Raw genomic sequence first — 18,230 nt, forward strand, 5'->3', positions numbered from 1 at the left:
AAACATACTTTCAGGTGAACATGTGATGACAAAATTTTTAAAAAAATATTTCACTGTAAACTAACTTCTGCAAGTGCAAACAGAAGTAAAAAAATTATGTGTCTGCAATATAGAAAACAACATACTAGTATACGAATTTAAATTTTCCTTCGTATTTCAAGTATAGAAAAATAACAACTAAGTTTTTTCTTTTAATCTTTCTGTAATTCTATGAGACTATTCAATGATTAAGAAATAAAACACAAAGTTACATTTCAGAGTGATGTACCATGATAGGATAAACAGTTCTTTTACAAACTCCCCATCATGAAAAACATTTTGAAGTCTTAAGTACTTTAACAAATAGAGGGATCATAGTTTTATTATCTGAAAATCTCTTCACTTGAAAATTCTGAAATTTTCTATACATATGCAGTATGCAGTCTTAGGAACAACTTTGTCCAAGAGATCTGTTTTTAAGTTATTACAAATGACAGAGTTAGCTATGTACTTAATGATATTCAAAATGCCACACATTATCTTATTTTGTAATGCCTGAAGACTTCTGCATTTCATTTTTTAACATATTCAATCAGACAGGGATTGCATAGGCACAAATACATATGAACTAAACTGCCCTCCAAAAGTTAAGAAACATAGTGTTTTTGTGTCTAATTTGAGAATGAGGCAATATAGAAACACGAAATTTACAGGACATGTTCACTAAACGGTTTTCTTAATGAATGTGACATAGAATGTTTCTAAAGTTTAACACAAATTACCAAAAAAAAAAAAAAAAAAAAAAAAATGCACTCTTGGCAGAGAAATCCAGTCTTGGAGAAACAGTATATCACAGTTTTTTGGGGGAAAATGGGGTGTTAACATTACAAAAACGGGTTCTTTAAGGAATGTGTCCACCCCTAGCAGCAATACATTGGCAGCAGTGACGTTCCATGCTGTCAATTAAGCTGTCGGTCTGTAAAATGGGAAACAACAACCAGACACGGAGTAATCCTTATTCAAGCTCATGTAATGACCTTGGAGGCGGACTTAAAGCAGCAACCTGTCTACCAAGGTAGTCCCAAAGATCTATCAGATCCAGGTCTGCAGACTGAGCTGGCCATTCCATTCACTCCATAACATGATCCTCAAGATATTCTTCAGCAACCCGAACTCGGTGCGGTTGCGCATTGTCGTCCATCAGAAGAAATCCTGGACCAATAGCAGCAGCATATGGGCAGACATACTGATCAAGGATCTCGTCATATCTCACACCGGTCAAAGTTCCTCCATGGTACACATGCAGGTCAGTGTGACCACCAAGAGCGATCTCCAGCAGGTGTTGTAACTCTACATCTGCCTGGAACATGTCTTCTGGACACAGAATCCCCGGCTTCAAACTGATTCCATAGTTGGTAGACCACACTATGAGACATTGGGACATCTAGCAGCATCAGCTAGTGACATTCCCATTTACATCCATCTGATCGCCCAACCACCTCAACGAATCGGGCAAACGACTTCTCCTAGGCATTGATAAGATTCTCTTGGATATTGTCCACGAAACTGTAATAACAACTGAAGATCAACATTTGTGAACAAAAATTACAATTTTTGCATCTATTCTCCAACTCCTATTCATTTCTATAAAATAAAAGTGGTAGCTATTGTTTTTGCATATATTTTCTTAACTTTGTTACTGTCACGCATATGAACTGTAAATTTAAACGTTACTGACATTTTTGTAATGGTGAGCTTTGAAAAACATGCTGTTCTTAACTTTTGGCGGGCAACATACATCATGGAAAGATAAAGGGTTCTTTCTGATTATCCGCACACCGTTCACAAAAAATACCCATTGGTATGTCTCCAAAATGTATTTGTGTGGCAATCCCGGTATGCATGTGTATAAAGCTCACCAAATTTAATGATCCTTTTTTAATCAGTGCTTGTTGTAGCACCGAATACATTTTTTTTCCTTGCAATGAATCGTAATGAGACTGGAGTTTGCCAAATGATGAAAGAGAATTTATTGCATTTCTTCAGGAATATGGTGCTTTGGATAAGACTAGATAATGCAAAAATGTCAATTCCATGGAGAAGCATTTCTCAAACAATAGAATTTTATGGAAATGCGATGTGAAAAATAACAAGCTAATCGGTAGAATGCAAGATGCCATATTTGTGTAATTCTCTCACTTTTTTTACAATAAATATTGATTGCTGTGTCCATAAGAACAGTGCCAAAAAAATTACATAGGAATTTCTTGAAAAAGGTAAGTGTTTTATTACAGGTGTTTCTTGCTTCTTTAATTTCATTTCTATATGGAATTCTTAGTGTGCCACCATTTTAGAAATGGCTGCTAACTTTTGTATATTAGTTTGGGGAAAAAATTAATCAACTAGTTGATGACATTTTGGAAGCGAGGTGCAGATAATCAGACACCACCATAAAAAGTTCTGTGTATATGTATTACGCATGTGTGTAATAATTCAAAAGTTGTTGATGCGAAAATACACACAGGTGTGTTGATGTATAGATGTAACACCACTCATTGAAGCTAACTGAACATACTCTATTTCTTGAATGCTAGTCCGAGTCTAAAATGATTTCTCGATATTTCTATTTGAAATTTCGGTACGGTTAGAATAGACTTTCAGGTACCCCTTGCATTATGGTGAAGTTGTTTCATTTATTACCGAGTTGTTGCTTCATTTATGGTAGCCTGAGTAGTTGAATGTTATGGAAACCCTATTACGACAGAATTGGGTGCATGATTCTGGGAAATTTTGAATCATGGGATGTTTTGTAAGCACTTTTGTGGTGGTTTTATTGTTTAGATGGTAGAATGGCTGAATGTAGTAAGATTAATTTGAAGTTTCTGTACGATTTGGAAGGAAAGGGGAAAATAGCATTAATTGACTGGTGTGTAAATGAAAGTTTATAAGTGTCCTGTATGTAAGAAAAATATGCATCTAGTCGAAAGTAAAAACCGTTTAGATGGATTTGTAGGAAGAAAGGTTCAAATTTGGTGATGCTGATACACGGATTCGAGTTCAGATAATTTTAGGAAGTTTTTGGATGCTGTTAAGAAATTTTGTGTGCCACAGACTAAAGACAAAGGAACTTCTAAATAGGGTAAGTGGATATTTGCTTTTTGCAGTGCTTAAATGTATAACATGTTTTTCCTTTTTTATGTGATTTTATTGTTTGGTTTAAAATGTAGTTTATTAAGATTATTTTTTTTTCTGTTTGTTTGTTTGCCTGTATAATTGGGTGCTCCTTTGACTTTTTAAGTGATGGTTTGGTTTGGTGTATTTGATTATGGCAAAGCACACGAGGGCTATCTGCCTTAAGGGTGGGATGCCTTCGTGGAGGACGTTCTTAGGGAAACTGGCTAGTATACACGTTACACATGGGGAAAACCAAGAAAACACCCATGCAGCCAGCCCGTTCGTGGGATTTGAACCTCGGACCGAACTACCAATGTTCAGCGGCGTTACCGTTCGGCCGCTGGTGGGCCTTTTTAAGTGAAAATATATCGATGTGTACATGGACAAAGTGACGAGACTGCGCAATGCAAGTTTATGCAATTCTTGGATTTTTTTAAGTGAAAATAGGTTGACGTGTACATGGATAAAGTCAAGGGAGTGTGCAATACCATTTTTGTGCAATTCAGGGATTTTTTTTTAAGTGAAAATAGGTTGATGTGTACATGGATACCGAGCTTATGCAATTCTTTATCTTGTTATTTTGGCTTTGTGTAGCAGCGGTTTTTGGCTCAAAAATCGCCGTTATGCAAGACAAACTTGGTATCCATGTACCACCAAAAATAACCAAGTTTCGCCTTTTGTGCAATTCGGGGATTTTTTTTAAAATGAAAATAGGTCGATGTGTACATGGATACCGAGTTTGTGCAATTCTTTGTCTTATTTTGGCTTTGTGTAGCGGCAATTTTTGGCGCAAAAATCGTCGTTATGCAAACCAAAATAACAAGTCAAAAATTGCACTAACTCGATATCAATGTACCACAAAAATTCGCCGAGGGCTACCCTAAAATATACTTTCACCTTTAGGTACTGGCAAATAAACTTCACCTTTACCGTTTCACTGGCACAAATCTCACAAAGCAGACTTTAATAGCGACAACACACCGTATACACATAAAAAATTTTAACAAACGTTAGTTCCAAGAAATTTTTATTTTAAAAGCATAAAAATTTTAATATCGTTAAGATTTTGTAAAAAAAGACAATAAGTAAAGACGATAAATTTGCAGAAAGACATTAATTTAAGAATTTACTATGCTTTCATGCTACAACATCCTGATTTGCTGTTTCATACCATGTGACCCCAAGGGAAGAATTGTTGAGTGTCCACATGAAATCTAAGTTAATGTCCTAGATTTCATGTGGCCTTTTTTTTAATATATATATAAAGTACTGAAATACATTTGGTTAGATTTATTGTCAGGTAGAGTAGCCTTGTATTATGGTGAACTTATTGTTTGATTTATCGCCAGGTTGTTGTTTCATTCATGGTAGCCTGAGTAGTTGAATGTTATGGAAACCCTATTGTGACATAATCGGGTGCATGATTCTGGGAATTTTTGAATCATGGGATGTTTTGTAAGCATTTTTGTGGTGTTTATTTGTTTGATTCTTTAGACGGTAGAACGGCCAAATGTAGTAAGATTAATTTGAAGTTTCTGTACAATTTGGAGTGAAAGGGGAAAAGAGCTTTAATTGACTGGTGTGTAAATGAATTTTTACTTAGTAGCCATTATAAGTGTCCTGTATGTAGGAAGGATATACGTCTAGTCGAACGTAAAAACCGTTTAGATGGACTTGAATGGGTTTGTAGGAAGAAAGGTACAGATGGTCACTATGCGAAGTGTTCGATCAAAAAGAGTACCTGGTTTGAAAAAAGTCATTTGAGTATGATTGATATTTTGATTTTTATGTCGCTCTGGGTGTACGAAGCGAACTCGAAAATCATGGTAAGTGAATACTTGCTTTTGGTAGTGCTTAAATGTATAACATGTTTTTCCTTTTTTATGTTATTTTATTGTTTGGTTTAAAATGTATTTTTTGTTTGCCTATATTGTAGAATTTGGTGCTCCTTTGATTTTTTAAGTGAAAATACATCGATGTGTACATGGAAAAAGTAAAGGGACCAATGCAAGTTTGCGCAATACTGGGATTTTTTTTTTTTTTTTTTTTTTAAGTGAAAATAGGTCAGTGTGTACATGGTTAAAGTTAAAAGAGTGCGCAATGCCATTTTTTTTTGAAATTCGAGGATTTTTTTTTAAGTGGAAATAGGTCAACGTGTACATGGATAAAGTCAAAGGAGTGCGCAATGCCATTTTGGTGCAATTCGGGGATTTTTTTTAAGTGAAAATAAGTTGATGTGTACATGAATACCGAGTTTGTGCAATTGTTTGTCTTGTTATTTTTGCTTTGTGTAGCGGCAATTTTTGGCACAAAAATCGTCACTTTGCAAGCCAAAATAACGAGTCAAAGAATTGCACAAAATCGGTATCCATGTGCCGCCAAAAATCGCCAAGGGGTACCCTAAACTATACTTTCCCTTTATTGTCATTCTCCAGAGGCTATTCCACTAGTTGATGATCAAAGTTCAGTAATGCTTAAATGCAAATGAATACAATTATGGAGTTCAGGAAGATAATAACATTGTTTTATGATTCACAAATTTATCACCAATGATTTCTGGTGATTCTGGAAGACCATTAGCATATATTAAAAATGTTAAATCAAAAGAAAAGGCTCAGCCTTTATATCATCAGAGAACTGTGACTATCAGCTATGATTATCCATATCCCTCTGTAAAGTATTCAAGAGGTAATGTACTATATCATCAAAATAAGCAATTCACAGCATTGCCCAAATGTATTTATGTGACAATTCATGTATACTACATGCATAGCTGTCAACAGCTGATTTTTGCCTTCAGATTCAATTTTTTTGGTTTTACTTTTTGTTGCATTCAAGTACACCTTTTTCTCTTTCTCTTAAAAAAAAAAAATCACATTGGAACTGTGCAGTTTAACAGCTCATGAAAAAGACAGCATTCATTTCTTTACAAATATGTCGTTTTGCTCAACAATAGAAAACGCAAAAATATACTTACTCATTATCCTGTTGACAATTAAACTGTCACTAAGCAGTGCAATATAGCACCAGTTATAGCAAGCATTCAAGTAATTACAGAATTAGAAAAGATAATTTATATCAACAAAAATCAGTTATTCGTTTAACATGAAGTTATGGAAGTAAATAAATTAGGAATCAATATTATTTCATGCGGTTTAAAAACCCAAATAACCACACTTATGTACAAAACAAGTTAACCCGGATTAAAAATTACGGAAGAACACAAACCTCAGATCCAATATAATAATATTCCCCATTTTCTTCAAGTTGAAATGCAATAGGTTTCTCTCCAAATGTTCGCATGGTCATTTTTCAGTTTCTTTATAAAATATAGAATTGACAGGCACACAGACGCCAAATCCGAGCTCAGTAGATCAGAAATCCGAGTCGGTGTTGGTTCATCATAGTTACTTTTGCACATAATAGATAAAGGAAATGTAAATGGCAACCCTCTTAGCAAATTTGGCGTTGTTGCAATCAATTGGTTATCAGTTTAGTATTTCTGCGAGTGAGTTGGATTGTCGAAAGTGTCATAACAATACAAATTTTTGTATTCATTTTGTGAATCAGGAGAGTTCAGTGTTGATGATATTAATTTGCCTTCATGAGTGAAGGTTGTGCTGTTTAACGCTCTTACTGGTTCTTACCACTATATTTTATAATACGTCCCTGAAGTGTACTAAACGAGCCATGCCTCGCAGAAGATTGTCGCATTTTCTTGCTAGCCACATGCATAGAGACTTCAAAGAAGTGTTCTCGTGGAGGACATTAATCTGCATCGTGATGAAGAAAACTTCATTGATTATTTAAAAATCATCGAAATAGATATTCTTCCATTTCGATGGATGAATATTCTGAACGACTTAGCCGCACAGGGTCCTGAGCCGCTCAGTGCTTTCATCGGATGATATCTATTCTTCCAAAAGGGGGAAAAATAAGAAAACGCATGACTTCGAAGCTGAAAGGAGTACTGATCAGAGTATTTCTATTACTAAATCTGATGATTCTGTATGGACTACCCCTGCTATAATTGCAATGATGTCGCCAATTAAAAAATCTTCATCTGAGCTTAAGGATGTTCATACTACGTCAAACTTGGATCTTGTTATCCTGTTAAAAATACTTTTGAAGTTCTAAATGCGCATACTGACACTGAAAATACTACGGACTGTGTTGAGGATCTCCTGCTGTCAGGGGAGTAGCTAAAGGGGGGCATCTGTCCCCGTGCGCAGAATCCAAGGGGCACCAAACTGATATTACGGCATTTTAGAATTAAACGTTTTCTATCCTTGGCAAGCAGTAGGGGGCGAGAAATCTTCAGTTGTCCCTGGGCGCTGAAAACCCGCTGTGCAAAATTCACAAAATGAGGTTAGCGTCGCTACCCCCACCTATATTGCAACCTCTTCAGAGGTCAAATATAAAGAATGTATTCCGATCATGTGTCCGCGACCAGAGGTCTCCTGGATAGGCCACAGTGATCAGAACCCTCTTCACCAAACACGATGTAAACGGATACACTGGAATTCTTACGAAGGACAAAATTACCATCACCTTTGAAAATTCTGTTAGTCACAAATTAACACTAACTATTTTCAGGAATAATTTCCAGTTCAATATTTTCTGACAAAATAAAGATTCTCCTCTCAAGATCGTCATCAGAGGTTTACCTGAAGGCTGGGATGTTGAAGAAATCCATAAAGATAATGGTTGACTCAGCAGTGATGGTTTTCCGGTCACCAAAGTTACTCAATTGTTTTGGGGGGGAAAGTAATAAAACTGCTATGAATTTACCTGTTTCCTTTGCGTCTCGGGAGCGGAATGATGCAGGTAAAAGCATCTAGAAGAAGAAAACAATTTTGAATCTACATGTTACCATCCACCGATTCAGATCTAATTGAATTACAATGATGTGCTTCCGCTGCGAAAGATTTGGCTACGGACAGTTATTTTACAACAATGTGCTGGATCAGTTAACCTATACTTATAATTTATCAAAAGATGGAAAAAACCCCTTGTGTAAGGTGCAAAAAAAATCCATATTGTTCCTTATAAGGGTTGCGAGTTTTATCCAAAAATTCGCAATAGTTCAAATCTACAAATCCTGTTCCTGATGTTTCTGCAGCCCAAGAAGCTAAAGACTCTAATTCTAAGAATTTGGACTTTGATAAATTTGCTGATGTGCAGTTTAAAACTTTATGCACAATTTGCTGTTTTCTTTGGCAAAATTTTACATTTTGCTAAGATACTTAAAAACTCGAGCTCTCAGGAAGATAAACTTCAGCTTGCCCTGTTATTTATTGAATTAATTGAAAAGCTGAACATTTAATTTTATTCTATTTTCAGATTCACTGAAAGATGAATGTGTATAACTCCTACCTTGCTCATCAGATGGCACCACGTCCTAGAGGAATTATTTTACTATTCTACGACGCCTCATTGTGTTTCGGCCTGTTTTGTTTTTGGCTACTATTCTTTTCATCTTATATTTGTTTATTTTCTGTCATGTAATATTTTTCTTTCAAGTTTCACTACATCATGGCAAATGGCAAAAAGCTTGTAATCCATACAAGCTACGACCAGTGTAACAGCTGAAATAAATCATTTTGTGAATTTATCTGATTAGATTTTTTACACGAATGTTGTTTAATATAAAACCAATCATACTGACATGATTACCTATACCACTGTCTTTTGCTGTAAGGAAGATTTATTTTATATTCACATATGAAAGATTTGTTTTACATGAAACACAGCTAAATAGTATTTCGCCAAGACAAGGAAACATTCCATTAATTCAACGAATTTTATTGAATAAATTACCTAAACATACGTGGAAGATGATTTTAAAGAAATCAACAATTACCGTTATATTAAATATATATATATATATATATATAAATCAAACGGGTACAAAATCGAGTAAATTTAAAGAATATAAAGCAAATCTTAATAAATTCAAATTTGGGAAGTATATACAGCCAAATTTGCGATAAATACTAAGCATGGTAACCTAGCTCTTCACATTGGCGATGTCTTTAATCTAATATTGCAGATTAAGCCGGACCACGTCATGCGACAGAGTAGCGTCTCGCCCGCATATTCACAAAGCCTACAGACCATTTTCTAAGGTCTGCTCTCATTGGATGAAACATGTGCTTGGCGTTCATATTTGGAATAGCGAGTTATCGCCCTATAGGCGTGGTAATTAACGCCAAACAAATGGAAACAGCGTTCATTTCATTCGATAATTTTTTTATTTTATGAATGAAAGCTAAGAGGAATTGTGTGGAATATATTTTAAATAACCTACTAATCTTATTAATAGTTTATTTGAATTTGAATTTAAACTATTTAAAGTACGGTAATTATTTTGCAAGAAAAGGTTTTTACATGGAAATGGCACGTGTACTTTTTCGTCATTTCTGTTAGAAAGAGCCTGTTGTGTAAATTTCCATAGCGCATTAATTTATACAAATAAAGGAATATTCAAAAATAAACCAAATGAAAACATTCAGTAAACATTTAAGGGCGTCGGATACCTATTCTTTTTTACCTAAATTATGAAAAGTAAGTATAACTAAAATAATATTTTATCCCATTATGCGCTATTTCTATTGACTATATCTATTGCGCTATTCTTTTCGGGACCTTGGATCGTAATCTTGCTACTGGTACCTACTACAAAGAGTACAAACCAGTAAATAAAAATAAGAAAAATTAACAAAAACAGAAAATAAAGACGTTTAATTTTTAACACCGTACCCAAACAAATAATGACGAAGTCATTCAATAAAGTTAAAATAAAAAACTTAAAAAAATCCGTGTAGAGCAGAGTTTATGAAAGCTACGAACGGGGATAGAACCGGCAATCTAGAAGTCTGAGAACTTTTTCCGCGCTCGTTACCGCTGAAGTGCGTTTTCGCCGGTCAGCTATGCTCAAATTTTGGTACACCATGCTTAAATACAAATTCTAAAGGCGATGAACCAAAAGTCGCCAAGCACTAGGTTCTGTAACCCTACATTTCCTGTTTCAACCAATCGGAGCAAACAGCAGTACAAATAGTCTGTAGGCTTTGTAAATAAGCGTCTCGCCCTAGCATTGAATTGTTTCACGCATGCTCAATAGGCTGTAAAAGTGACATACGCAGCTGAGCGCCGATCACACTCAACGACTTTGTATAATAGTATATATCTCGTTCATCCCACTGGGGAGTCGGTTCCATGTGTCGACTAGCTCCGCTGTGCCTGATGTTCAGATTTTTCAACTTGCTTCCCTATGAGGGAAAACTGGTTTTGGAGGTGGGTCGACTACGTTAGCTGAGATAATAAACCCCAGTGGGAACAGCCCTTGTCATGCGAGTTTTGGAGAATATTGGAAACGAGCTGACTTTGTCGTCTTAGAATGTTTTTATATGACTTGTATTAAATAGTTTTAATGTCAATACAAAACCTGCATAGGTTCTTGAGTGCATGATACTCTAGCAATTATAAATTGTGAATTGAAGGCAAACTGAAAGACAATGGTTTATTCATTTATAATAGCAGATTACGATTGTCAAGTTTTGTACTCATTTGTATTTGATTTTGCAGAGAGACGATGTGTGAAAGAAGACATCTCTGTAAGAATTGTGCAGCAGATAAAGAAGGAATTTGATTTCAATTCATCTGTGACAAGTAACATTGTAGATGGTTCTGAAAATCTCTCACTTGATTTAGAAACTAAAGGTATCCTTAATGTTAAAGTAATGGAAGTCCAAAAACCTACTGTATGGCATTCATATTCTGGTTGCTTGTATATTCTTGTTTGCGACAGCTCTGATAATCGAATTTTGGCAGCCAGAACTCTTGTCATATTAATACGAACCTTCAGAGATCTTTTACCTAGAATATCAAATGGTATATCCGAATTTGTTTCTAAAGCAAATATAGTATCGCTTATTGTTAATACATTCATTCCTAGTGGACAGCTGTTATTTTTGCATAATCAAGCTATTCAACAAGTGACTAAAGACTTGCAGAAAGCTGTAAGATAACAATTTACAAAACAGTTTTCATATAGTAGGATTAATATTAAAAATGTCTTTTTAAGTTAAAAATAATTATATATGGTACCAACTACATGTATTGTCTCTTCCTCTGATTCTGTGTTTAATATTTTATAATTCCTTCAGATTTGCATTATCCCTGTAGACTGTCGAAGAGAATGTGTGCTCAAAACAATTTTTCTCCTTCGTATTTCTGAAGAATCAAATTTTTGTTGAGACCTTGGTGTATTCATAATTGCAGTATCTACTACTAGAATTATAAGATCCTGCAATGGGTTGTTTCACAGAGTCATATTTTTCTGGGACAGTGTTTTATATGGATGATGATATGTAATAAATTATTTGTATTACAAACATGTAATAAAAATTTATATGAATCTAATAAAATAATTTTACATATTTTCTGCGGATAAAGGCAAATGCCTTTATTATCTGCAATTCAGGTATATATTTATATTAATTCTCTAAATATGATAAAATGTTTATATTAATGCTAGATAAATTCTGCTACATAAAAAGAAAACAATACTTTCCTATAATTGGGGCTGGATTCAGAATTATATGTATCTGCATGTATGTATATACACACAGACATGCATACATTTCTGAATCTGGTCCTGGTAGCAGGCTCTTTTTCTTCAGTGCACAAGTTATATAAAATAGTGTGTGTTGTCCACATGTGGTATTATAACATATTGAATGATACTCAGTTATATTTGCTCAGAAAAGGGAGTTAAATATTGTTATTATGTAACTGTTATGCTAAGTTCTATAAGATCTGAAATAAAAGTTAACATATGAGAAAAGGACAAGCTTAGCTTTAATAAACAAATTTAAAATATTTTACATTAACCAGATATAAAATGGGTTAATCTTTGGATTATGGTAACTTGGCGGTTTTTTTGGCGAAAATGTGGCGACCAACCTTGCTACATCAACCTGCTAGTTTTGTTTTGGGCGCCATTTTGTTTTCACGAAGTAAAGGCATGTTTTTCTTTTTTTTTTTTTTTTTACTCAAAATTTTTCTCAACAATCTGCTTGCCGAATTATGATTATACTAGAAATTTATGGAACAAAAATGCTTAATCATGACGAAGATTAGGTGCGAAATTGGGAGAAACGGCAGAATCACCCACTGCTAGCCGCGTTTTTAAGAATTGCACATACACTGTATCATCCACGTACACGTCAACCTATTTTCACTTGAAAAAACGTCCCAGAACTGCAAAAAAATGGCATTGCGCACACTCTTGACTTTATCCATGTACACTGCTAAAGTCCTAGCTAGTAACCTTTATCGCCTTACCAAAATGTCGCCAAACTACCTGTTACCATATTCGGTTGATCTTTACATTATGGTAACTTGGCGTTTTTTTGTCGAACATTTGGCGACCAACTCTCCTACAGCAACCCTCTATTTTTTTTTCCCGCCGCCATTTTGTCTTCACGAAGTAAAGACATGTTTCTTTTCTTTTTATCTACTGAACACTTCTTCCAACAATCTACTAGCCGAATTACACTTATGCTAGAAATTTTATCTAACAAAACTGCTTAATCATGACAAATATTCACTGCAAAATTGGGAAAAAGTGCACAATACCATACTCCTTACGCGTTTTTCAAAATAACACATACACATAAACCATGTATACGCCGACTTATTTTTACTTAAAAAAACATCCCAGAATTGCACAAAAATGGCATTGCGCTCACTCTTCACTATATCCATGTACACTGCTTTTTTCTCATAAATTAGAAAAATTTCAGGAAAATACATGACAATTTTCTCAATCTTTAAACCCGGTAAAAAGAACATATGTGAAATTACCTGATCGCGAAAACGTATTTACCCTTTCCAAATATGAACATTTCCACATATAAAATAAATAAAATATCCAAAAACTTTTACCTCTAAATCATCTATTATATTATAAATGTCACCAACGAATTCATACCTCAACCATTACAAATACTTAGTGTCAGATATTTAAATTATTTCCATGCACGTTTACTTCAACTAAAACGTATACCAAATTCCTACAAACATATAATTCACAAAATAACTATCATTTAATTAAAATATAATTAAATTAAAAAACACTACTTAAAATATAAATGAGCACATATATTAAATTAATAAAAATTACCTTACAACCCTAATTACTTTAAACTAAATCATTGCTAATAACAATTTTCCTAATAATACCAAATTCCTTTACTTCCACCTTACGTTTAGAACAATGCATAAAAATAATATCCTCAAATAATTAAAAATACTAACTTACCTAATCTTCTTCAGAATCTTGATTACGTGTCCGATAAACTTTTCTTCTTTCTGTTTCAGGATCTTTGAAATCATACTTATATTTCACAGCAAGGTACCAGGTAAAATAAATAACTTAATAAAACATCTTTATTTCTATCTCGCACAACCTTAAAGAAACATTTATTACTACCCTTTTCAATACCACTAAATACCCATTTCGAATTCACTTTAGTTACCGCCATGGGATCCAAAAATTCACGAACACTGTTTCACGCAACACAGAATAAAGCCAAATACAAAATTTCCAGATTTTTTCCCGATTTCCCCCCTTTCCCGATTAAAGAACCGTAAGTCGTCCATTAATATCACATGACATATCCCATGATCTCTCATTTCCCTCGCACAAAATAATGCGTAATCGGAACTGAGTACTGCTCACATTATTACCAAAGTCCCAGGTAGTAACCTTTACCGCCTCCAAAATGTCGCCAAACTACCAGTTACCATATTGTAAAGATCAACCCCATATTCCAAAGATTAGCCATAAAATGATTTTGTGTATTGTATTAAAATCATGATGCTATTCCATTAGAGTAGCATCAGTTAAAAACGACTGCTTTTTTTTTTCCACCAATTGTTGCCAAGTAAAATTATGAAATAATAATAAGAGTTCAAAAGTTTTAAAAAAATTATTTCCATAAAATATAATTTTTTTATAATTTCTTAATTCATAAAAAAGTGAATTTTTCTTTTTATTTTTTTAAACTACAAAATTCTACGCATAAATAAAAAATAACAAAAACAAAATTCAGTCTAAACGGGTAACATAAAGTTACAAATATCATTCAATATTTCAGAAAAAATTTAAGTTTTTTAACACAACTGCTGCCACATAATTTCTATCAAATATGATTGTAAATGCTGCGATCAATGCTCTGCTGACGGTACTTTCTCCATTTAGTCCATTTAGCACTGCCCAACAATCGCTCTACAGTTTGGGTATGACATGCAGTTACAGGGTCTATAAAATTATAACGATGATTTACAGTGAAATGTTCATACCCAGCATTTCCTTACTTCTCTTTCGTATATACTTTCCAGCAGTCTGAAGATATACTGCCATCCACGATGTTTTCCTAAATGGTAGTCATCAATGTTTATAGCACAACAATCGGGAATGGTGACCAGAAAGCATTCTTTGCTTTTTCGGCATAAACCACCAAAAACCTATTGGTCCGGAAGAACACGTTCAACGTTGATTTATTTTTTTGTGAAAAGACTTTAAAGTAGTTATTCCAATCTATTGTCATACTAGGGCTGATTTCTAACTGAAGTTGGCAAAATTCAATAAACGTCAATTCGAGATCATAGATAAATAAAATGAAGACACTGAGGAAAAAAAGATGCAAGCCTTCAAACTATGTTTCGATTCTGAATACTTTTTTTTCACAGCAAGAACGTACGTAACAATGACATATAGGACCTTTGTCTGAATCAAAAGTTAACTTCATTGGATGAGTTTTGAGAACAAAGACTATTGCTATGAATTATTCCTTTGTCCTCAAAGAATCTTATGGCAGGTCATTAGGTAATCGTATTAAAGAAATGGCAAAATACGGCACAAAAAATCAAGTGATGATGTTTCATACGAGTACGAGAAATCTCTAGCCACAATATTTCAAACATAAATAAAAAATACTCAAAATAATGAGTGACAGTATTTAAAATGAAAACTAGAAATCCTCTGTACCCACAATATTTCAAACTTTAAATTCTCGAGCTGTGATATTTGGCCATGTTGTTCTAAATTTTTCTTCATTTTTAAGTGACATCGCTCTGATCAAAATCATATATATTTTTTACCATGAAATGATTATGCATAATTTCTCTTTTACATCAGTGTTATTCTGAAATGGACTCTGGCAAAGATGAAATTAAATAATAAATTTATTTTGACTGCATTTACAATTTAAACTGTATGAATACATAGTATGCTTTATTTTTTCTTTAAATCTTTCAAGTCAGCTAAAGGTTTTTACTTACTTTAGAATAATTTGGCTTTCAGAACTCACAGATTCAATTTGATGGACTGTGTACATGTGTAATTATAGCACTTTCAATGTTATTGAGTGTTTTGTATAGTTTCGTGGATGTTTATCCATTAGATTAATATATTTTTCAGTCGTCATGTAATGTGCTTTTATGCACTGTAAACATTTATCTGTTTCTTCAACAAAACTAATTCTATTTTGTTCGTACTAAAGTATAGCATGGTAATAAATAGAATTTAATGAAGGGTAATATAATAAGATCATATCCACTAACTAGGATAGTTGCTACATATGAAGCCCATTAGTATATGAACACTAAGTTTGATGAACACTGTAGTTTTACCATATGTTTGAATAAAAGCCTGTTCCCTCTTGTCTTCCGAAGGAAAAACATGTATCTGTAGGCAGATAGACCATGTGCTTTGCCATAATCAAATCCAGTGTAGTGGATTATGTTTATGAGGTTGCTTCTGTAGCACTGTTATCACCATTTTGCAATAATTTATATTTAGTGGGTTCTTCATGGAAGTGTTCAAGTATGTTGATAGTCATACATTAGTGTTTAGTGACTATTATCATATATCACTAGTCGGATGGATTCATAGAATCCAGGAATATGACATTAGCATCCATCACCAGACAGGAACATCATAAAGAAAAGCCAACACCTTGTCTAGAAGACCCTTTGCAGAAACCTGTCGATATTGATCTACGGTCGAAACAAAATAGTAGCTGGTTTTTTTCGGCCATACGTCAAGTTACAAATTCAACATCGCTCAAACCACACCCGTGGAATGATGAAGACATCAGGAAATACCAGTTAGATGATTGTAACATAAAACCCATAATTGCTTAAAGGAGTCTTCATATATAAAACTTACCTGGCAAGATATGATTTATAGTGCTATTACAAAAAAATCCTGAGCATCTGGAACATACTCCATATTCGAAATGGAGTCTTGTACTGGATTTTTCAATTGAATGATGGAAAGACATTCCTTATGGCAGCTCATACTTCCAAGATCCCAGACGTCTTTGAAGAACTACATTACAGTGCATATAGGAGGCTACTTCGGAATAATGAAGATTTTGCATCGAGTTCTAAAGTGCTTCTACTGGAGTTGGGCAAGAATTGAGTGAAAACACCAAGTGGCCTGAAGTGTATCCTTTTTCTGATTGAAAGAGTGTCACAGTAAGCAAAGGTAATAATAGAGCATTGGATTTCCAGGTTTGGAGTGGCTCTTCAGTTACATTCAGACCAAGGAAGGAATTTTCTCTCGGCTTTAAGCTATAAACTGCTCAGCATAAACAAAACTCAAATGACACCTGTACATCTACAGTCCGCGGCATAGTAGAGAGGTTTAATTGACATTCCTTAATAATTTCTTACTCAAGGTTTCCAGAAAGCAACAAGACTGTGACCAGAAGTTATCTGTCTTCTTACTGGCCTATCACAGTGCTGTCCACGAGACTACCGGCTTTCCCAGATACTCTTTGTTTGTGACCTTCATCTGTCTTGTGCTTATTTGGTCACCTTACAGATGCGACTTACGGATGAGGAGTACATTCAAGGTCTCAAGGCACGGTTGATGTGATGTACAATTTTCCATGAAAGCAAGTCAAATTGACAATGGAAAAGATGAAGACCCAATATGACACTACAGGACATCAATTCAGCAAAGGTGAGCAGCTGTGGTTATGGAATCCGATTTGACAGAAATGGCTTTCTCCTCAACTACAGTCAATCTGGGAGAGTCCTTACACAGGCTAAACGGTGTCGTAATGTGGATCCTTAAGTCATCAAATTCTAAGCCTAAAGTTCTTCATAGCCCCTTACGGTGACAATACTTCTATAATCAGAACTCTTTCATCTGTGCAGCAGATTCTGGTGGAAATAGTACTGTTAGAAAATGTATTTTCGTACTAAAAATTAAATGCAATAACATCAGTTTAGTTTCTGTGTTAATCCAAGCCCACCAGCGGCCGAGCGGTAAAGTCGCTGAACACTGGTAGTTCGGGCCGAGGCTCGAATCCCGCAAATGGGCTGGCTGCATGGGCGTTTTCATGGTTTTCCCCATGTGTAACGTGTATACGAGTCAGTTTCCCTTAGAAAGTCCTCCACGAAGGCATCCCTCCTCTTAGGCAGATAGCCCTAGTGTGCTTTGCCATAATTAAATACACCAAAAAATACTGTTTTAATTCAAAAAACAGTTTATATCACAAGACTCAGTAATTAGTAATAGCAGTATATACAATACAAAGTCCGAAATCCGGACTTTGATTCTGGATTTGCGATTTTTTCTGAATATTAGATCATCAGTTTAAATCTAGTAAGATGGTATGCGAAAATTAAAAATATGAAATCATGATTTGTGAAATAATGAAGTATTTATGATCTAAAGGGTATCAAAATTTATAAAAAAAGCTTAATATTTGTTTACCTTATTAAACATTTCTTTCAATGTAAGTTGTTTAAGTTGCTTCTTTTTTTTTGTGCTAATACTTTATCTTTAATTCTGTAGACAGGCATAATTTCTTGTTGAGTTACATTGTTGAAGTCCTGTAACTGCTGTGTCGAGAATTTCGACTAACTTGTCAATCAAATTTTTTTCGTTTTCAGTAACTACTCTGTCACTATCGGTAGCGGTATTTTCTGGATCTAAAACCATAGTACAGATTTTGCCATTCATTAATTGATTGATGATTGAGAAGCAT

At 34.3% G+C, this 18,230-nt stretch overlaps 2 protein-coding genes across 3 annotated transcripts in view; one reads left to right on the forward strand and one right to left on the reverse strand.

Annotated features, from left to right (window-relative positions):
* Positions 1–6,578, reverse strand: part of Snr1 (SWI/SNF related, matrix associated, actin dependent regulator of chromatin, subfamily b, member 1) — an 86,546-nt gene extending 79,968 nt beyond the window's left edge. Inside the window, exon 1 of one of the 2 annotated variants that reach the window (XM_035350521.2) lies at positions 6,382–6,578. In XM_035350521.2, the coding sequence (XP_035206412.1) occupies positions 6,382–6,462 (81 nt within the window). In that variant the 5' untranslated portion in view covers positions 6,463–6,578. The remainder of the gene's footprint in view (positions 1–6,381) is intronic. The other variant, XM_035350522.2, reaches the window with a different exon arrangement.
* Positions 6,579–10,289: 3,711 nt separating this feature from the next.
* On the forward strand, positions 10,290–11,597 carry LOC118181394 (AP-5 complex subunit sigma-1-like). Its single transcript, XM_035350524.2, has one exon. The coding sequence runs from the start codon at positions 10,674–10,676 to the stop codon at positions 11,184–11,186; it is 513 nt and encodes a 170-aa protein (XP_035206415.1). The 5' UTR covers positions 10,290–10,673; the 3' UTR covers positions 11,187–11,597.
* The last annotated feature ends 6,633 nt before the right edge of the window (positions 11,598–18,230 follow it).

Source organism: Stegodyphus dumicola, chromosome 5 (genome assembly GCF_044657685.1).
Source record: "Stegodyphus dumicola isolate Sdum_Otavi_A_Nest chromosome 5, ASM4465768v1".
In the NCBI taxonomy this organism is placed as follows: domain Eukaryota; kingdom Metazoa; phylum Arthropoda; class Arachnida; order Araneae; family Eresidae; genus Stegodyphus; species Stegodyphus dumicola.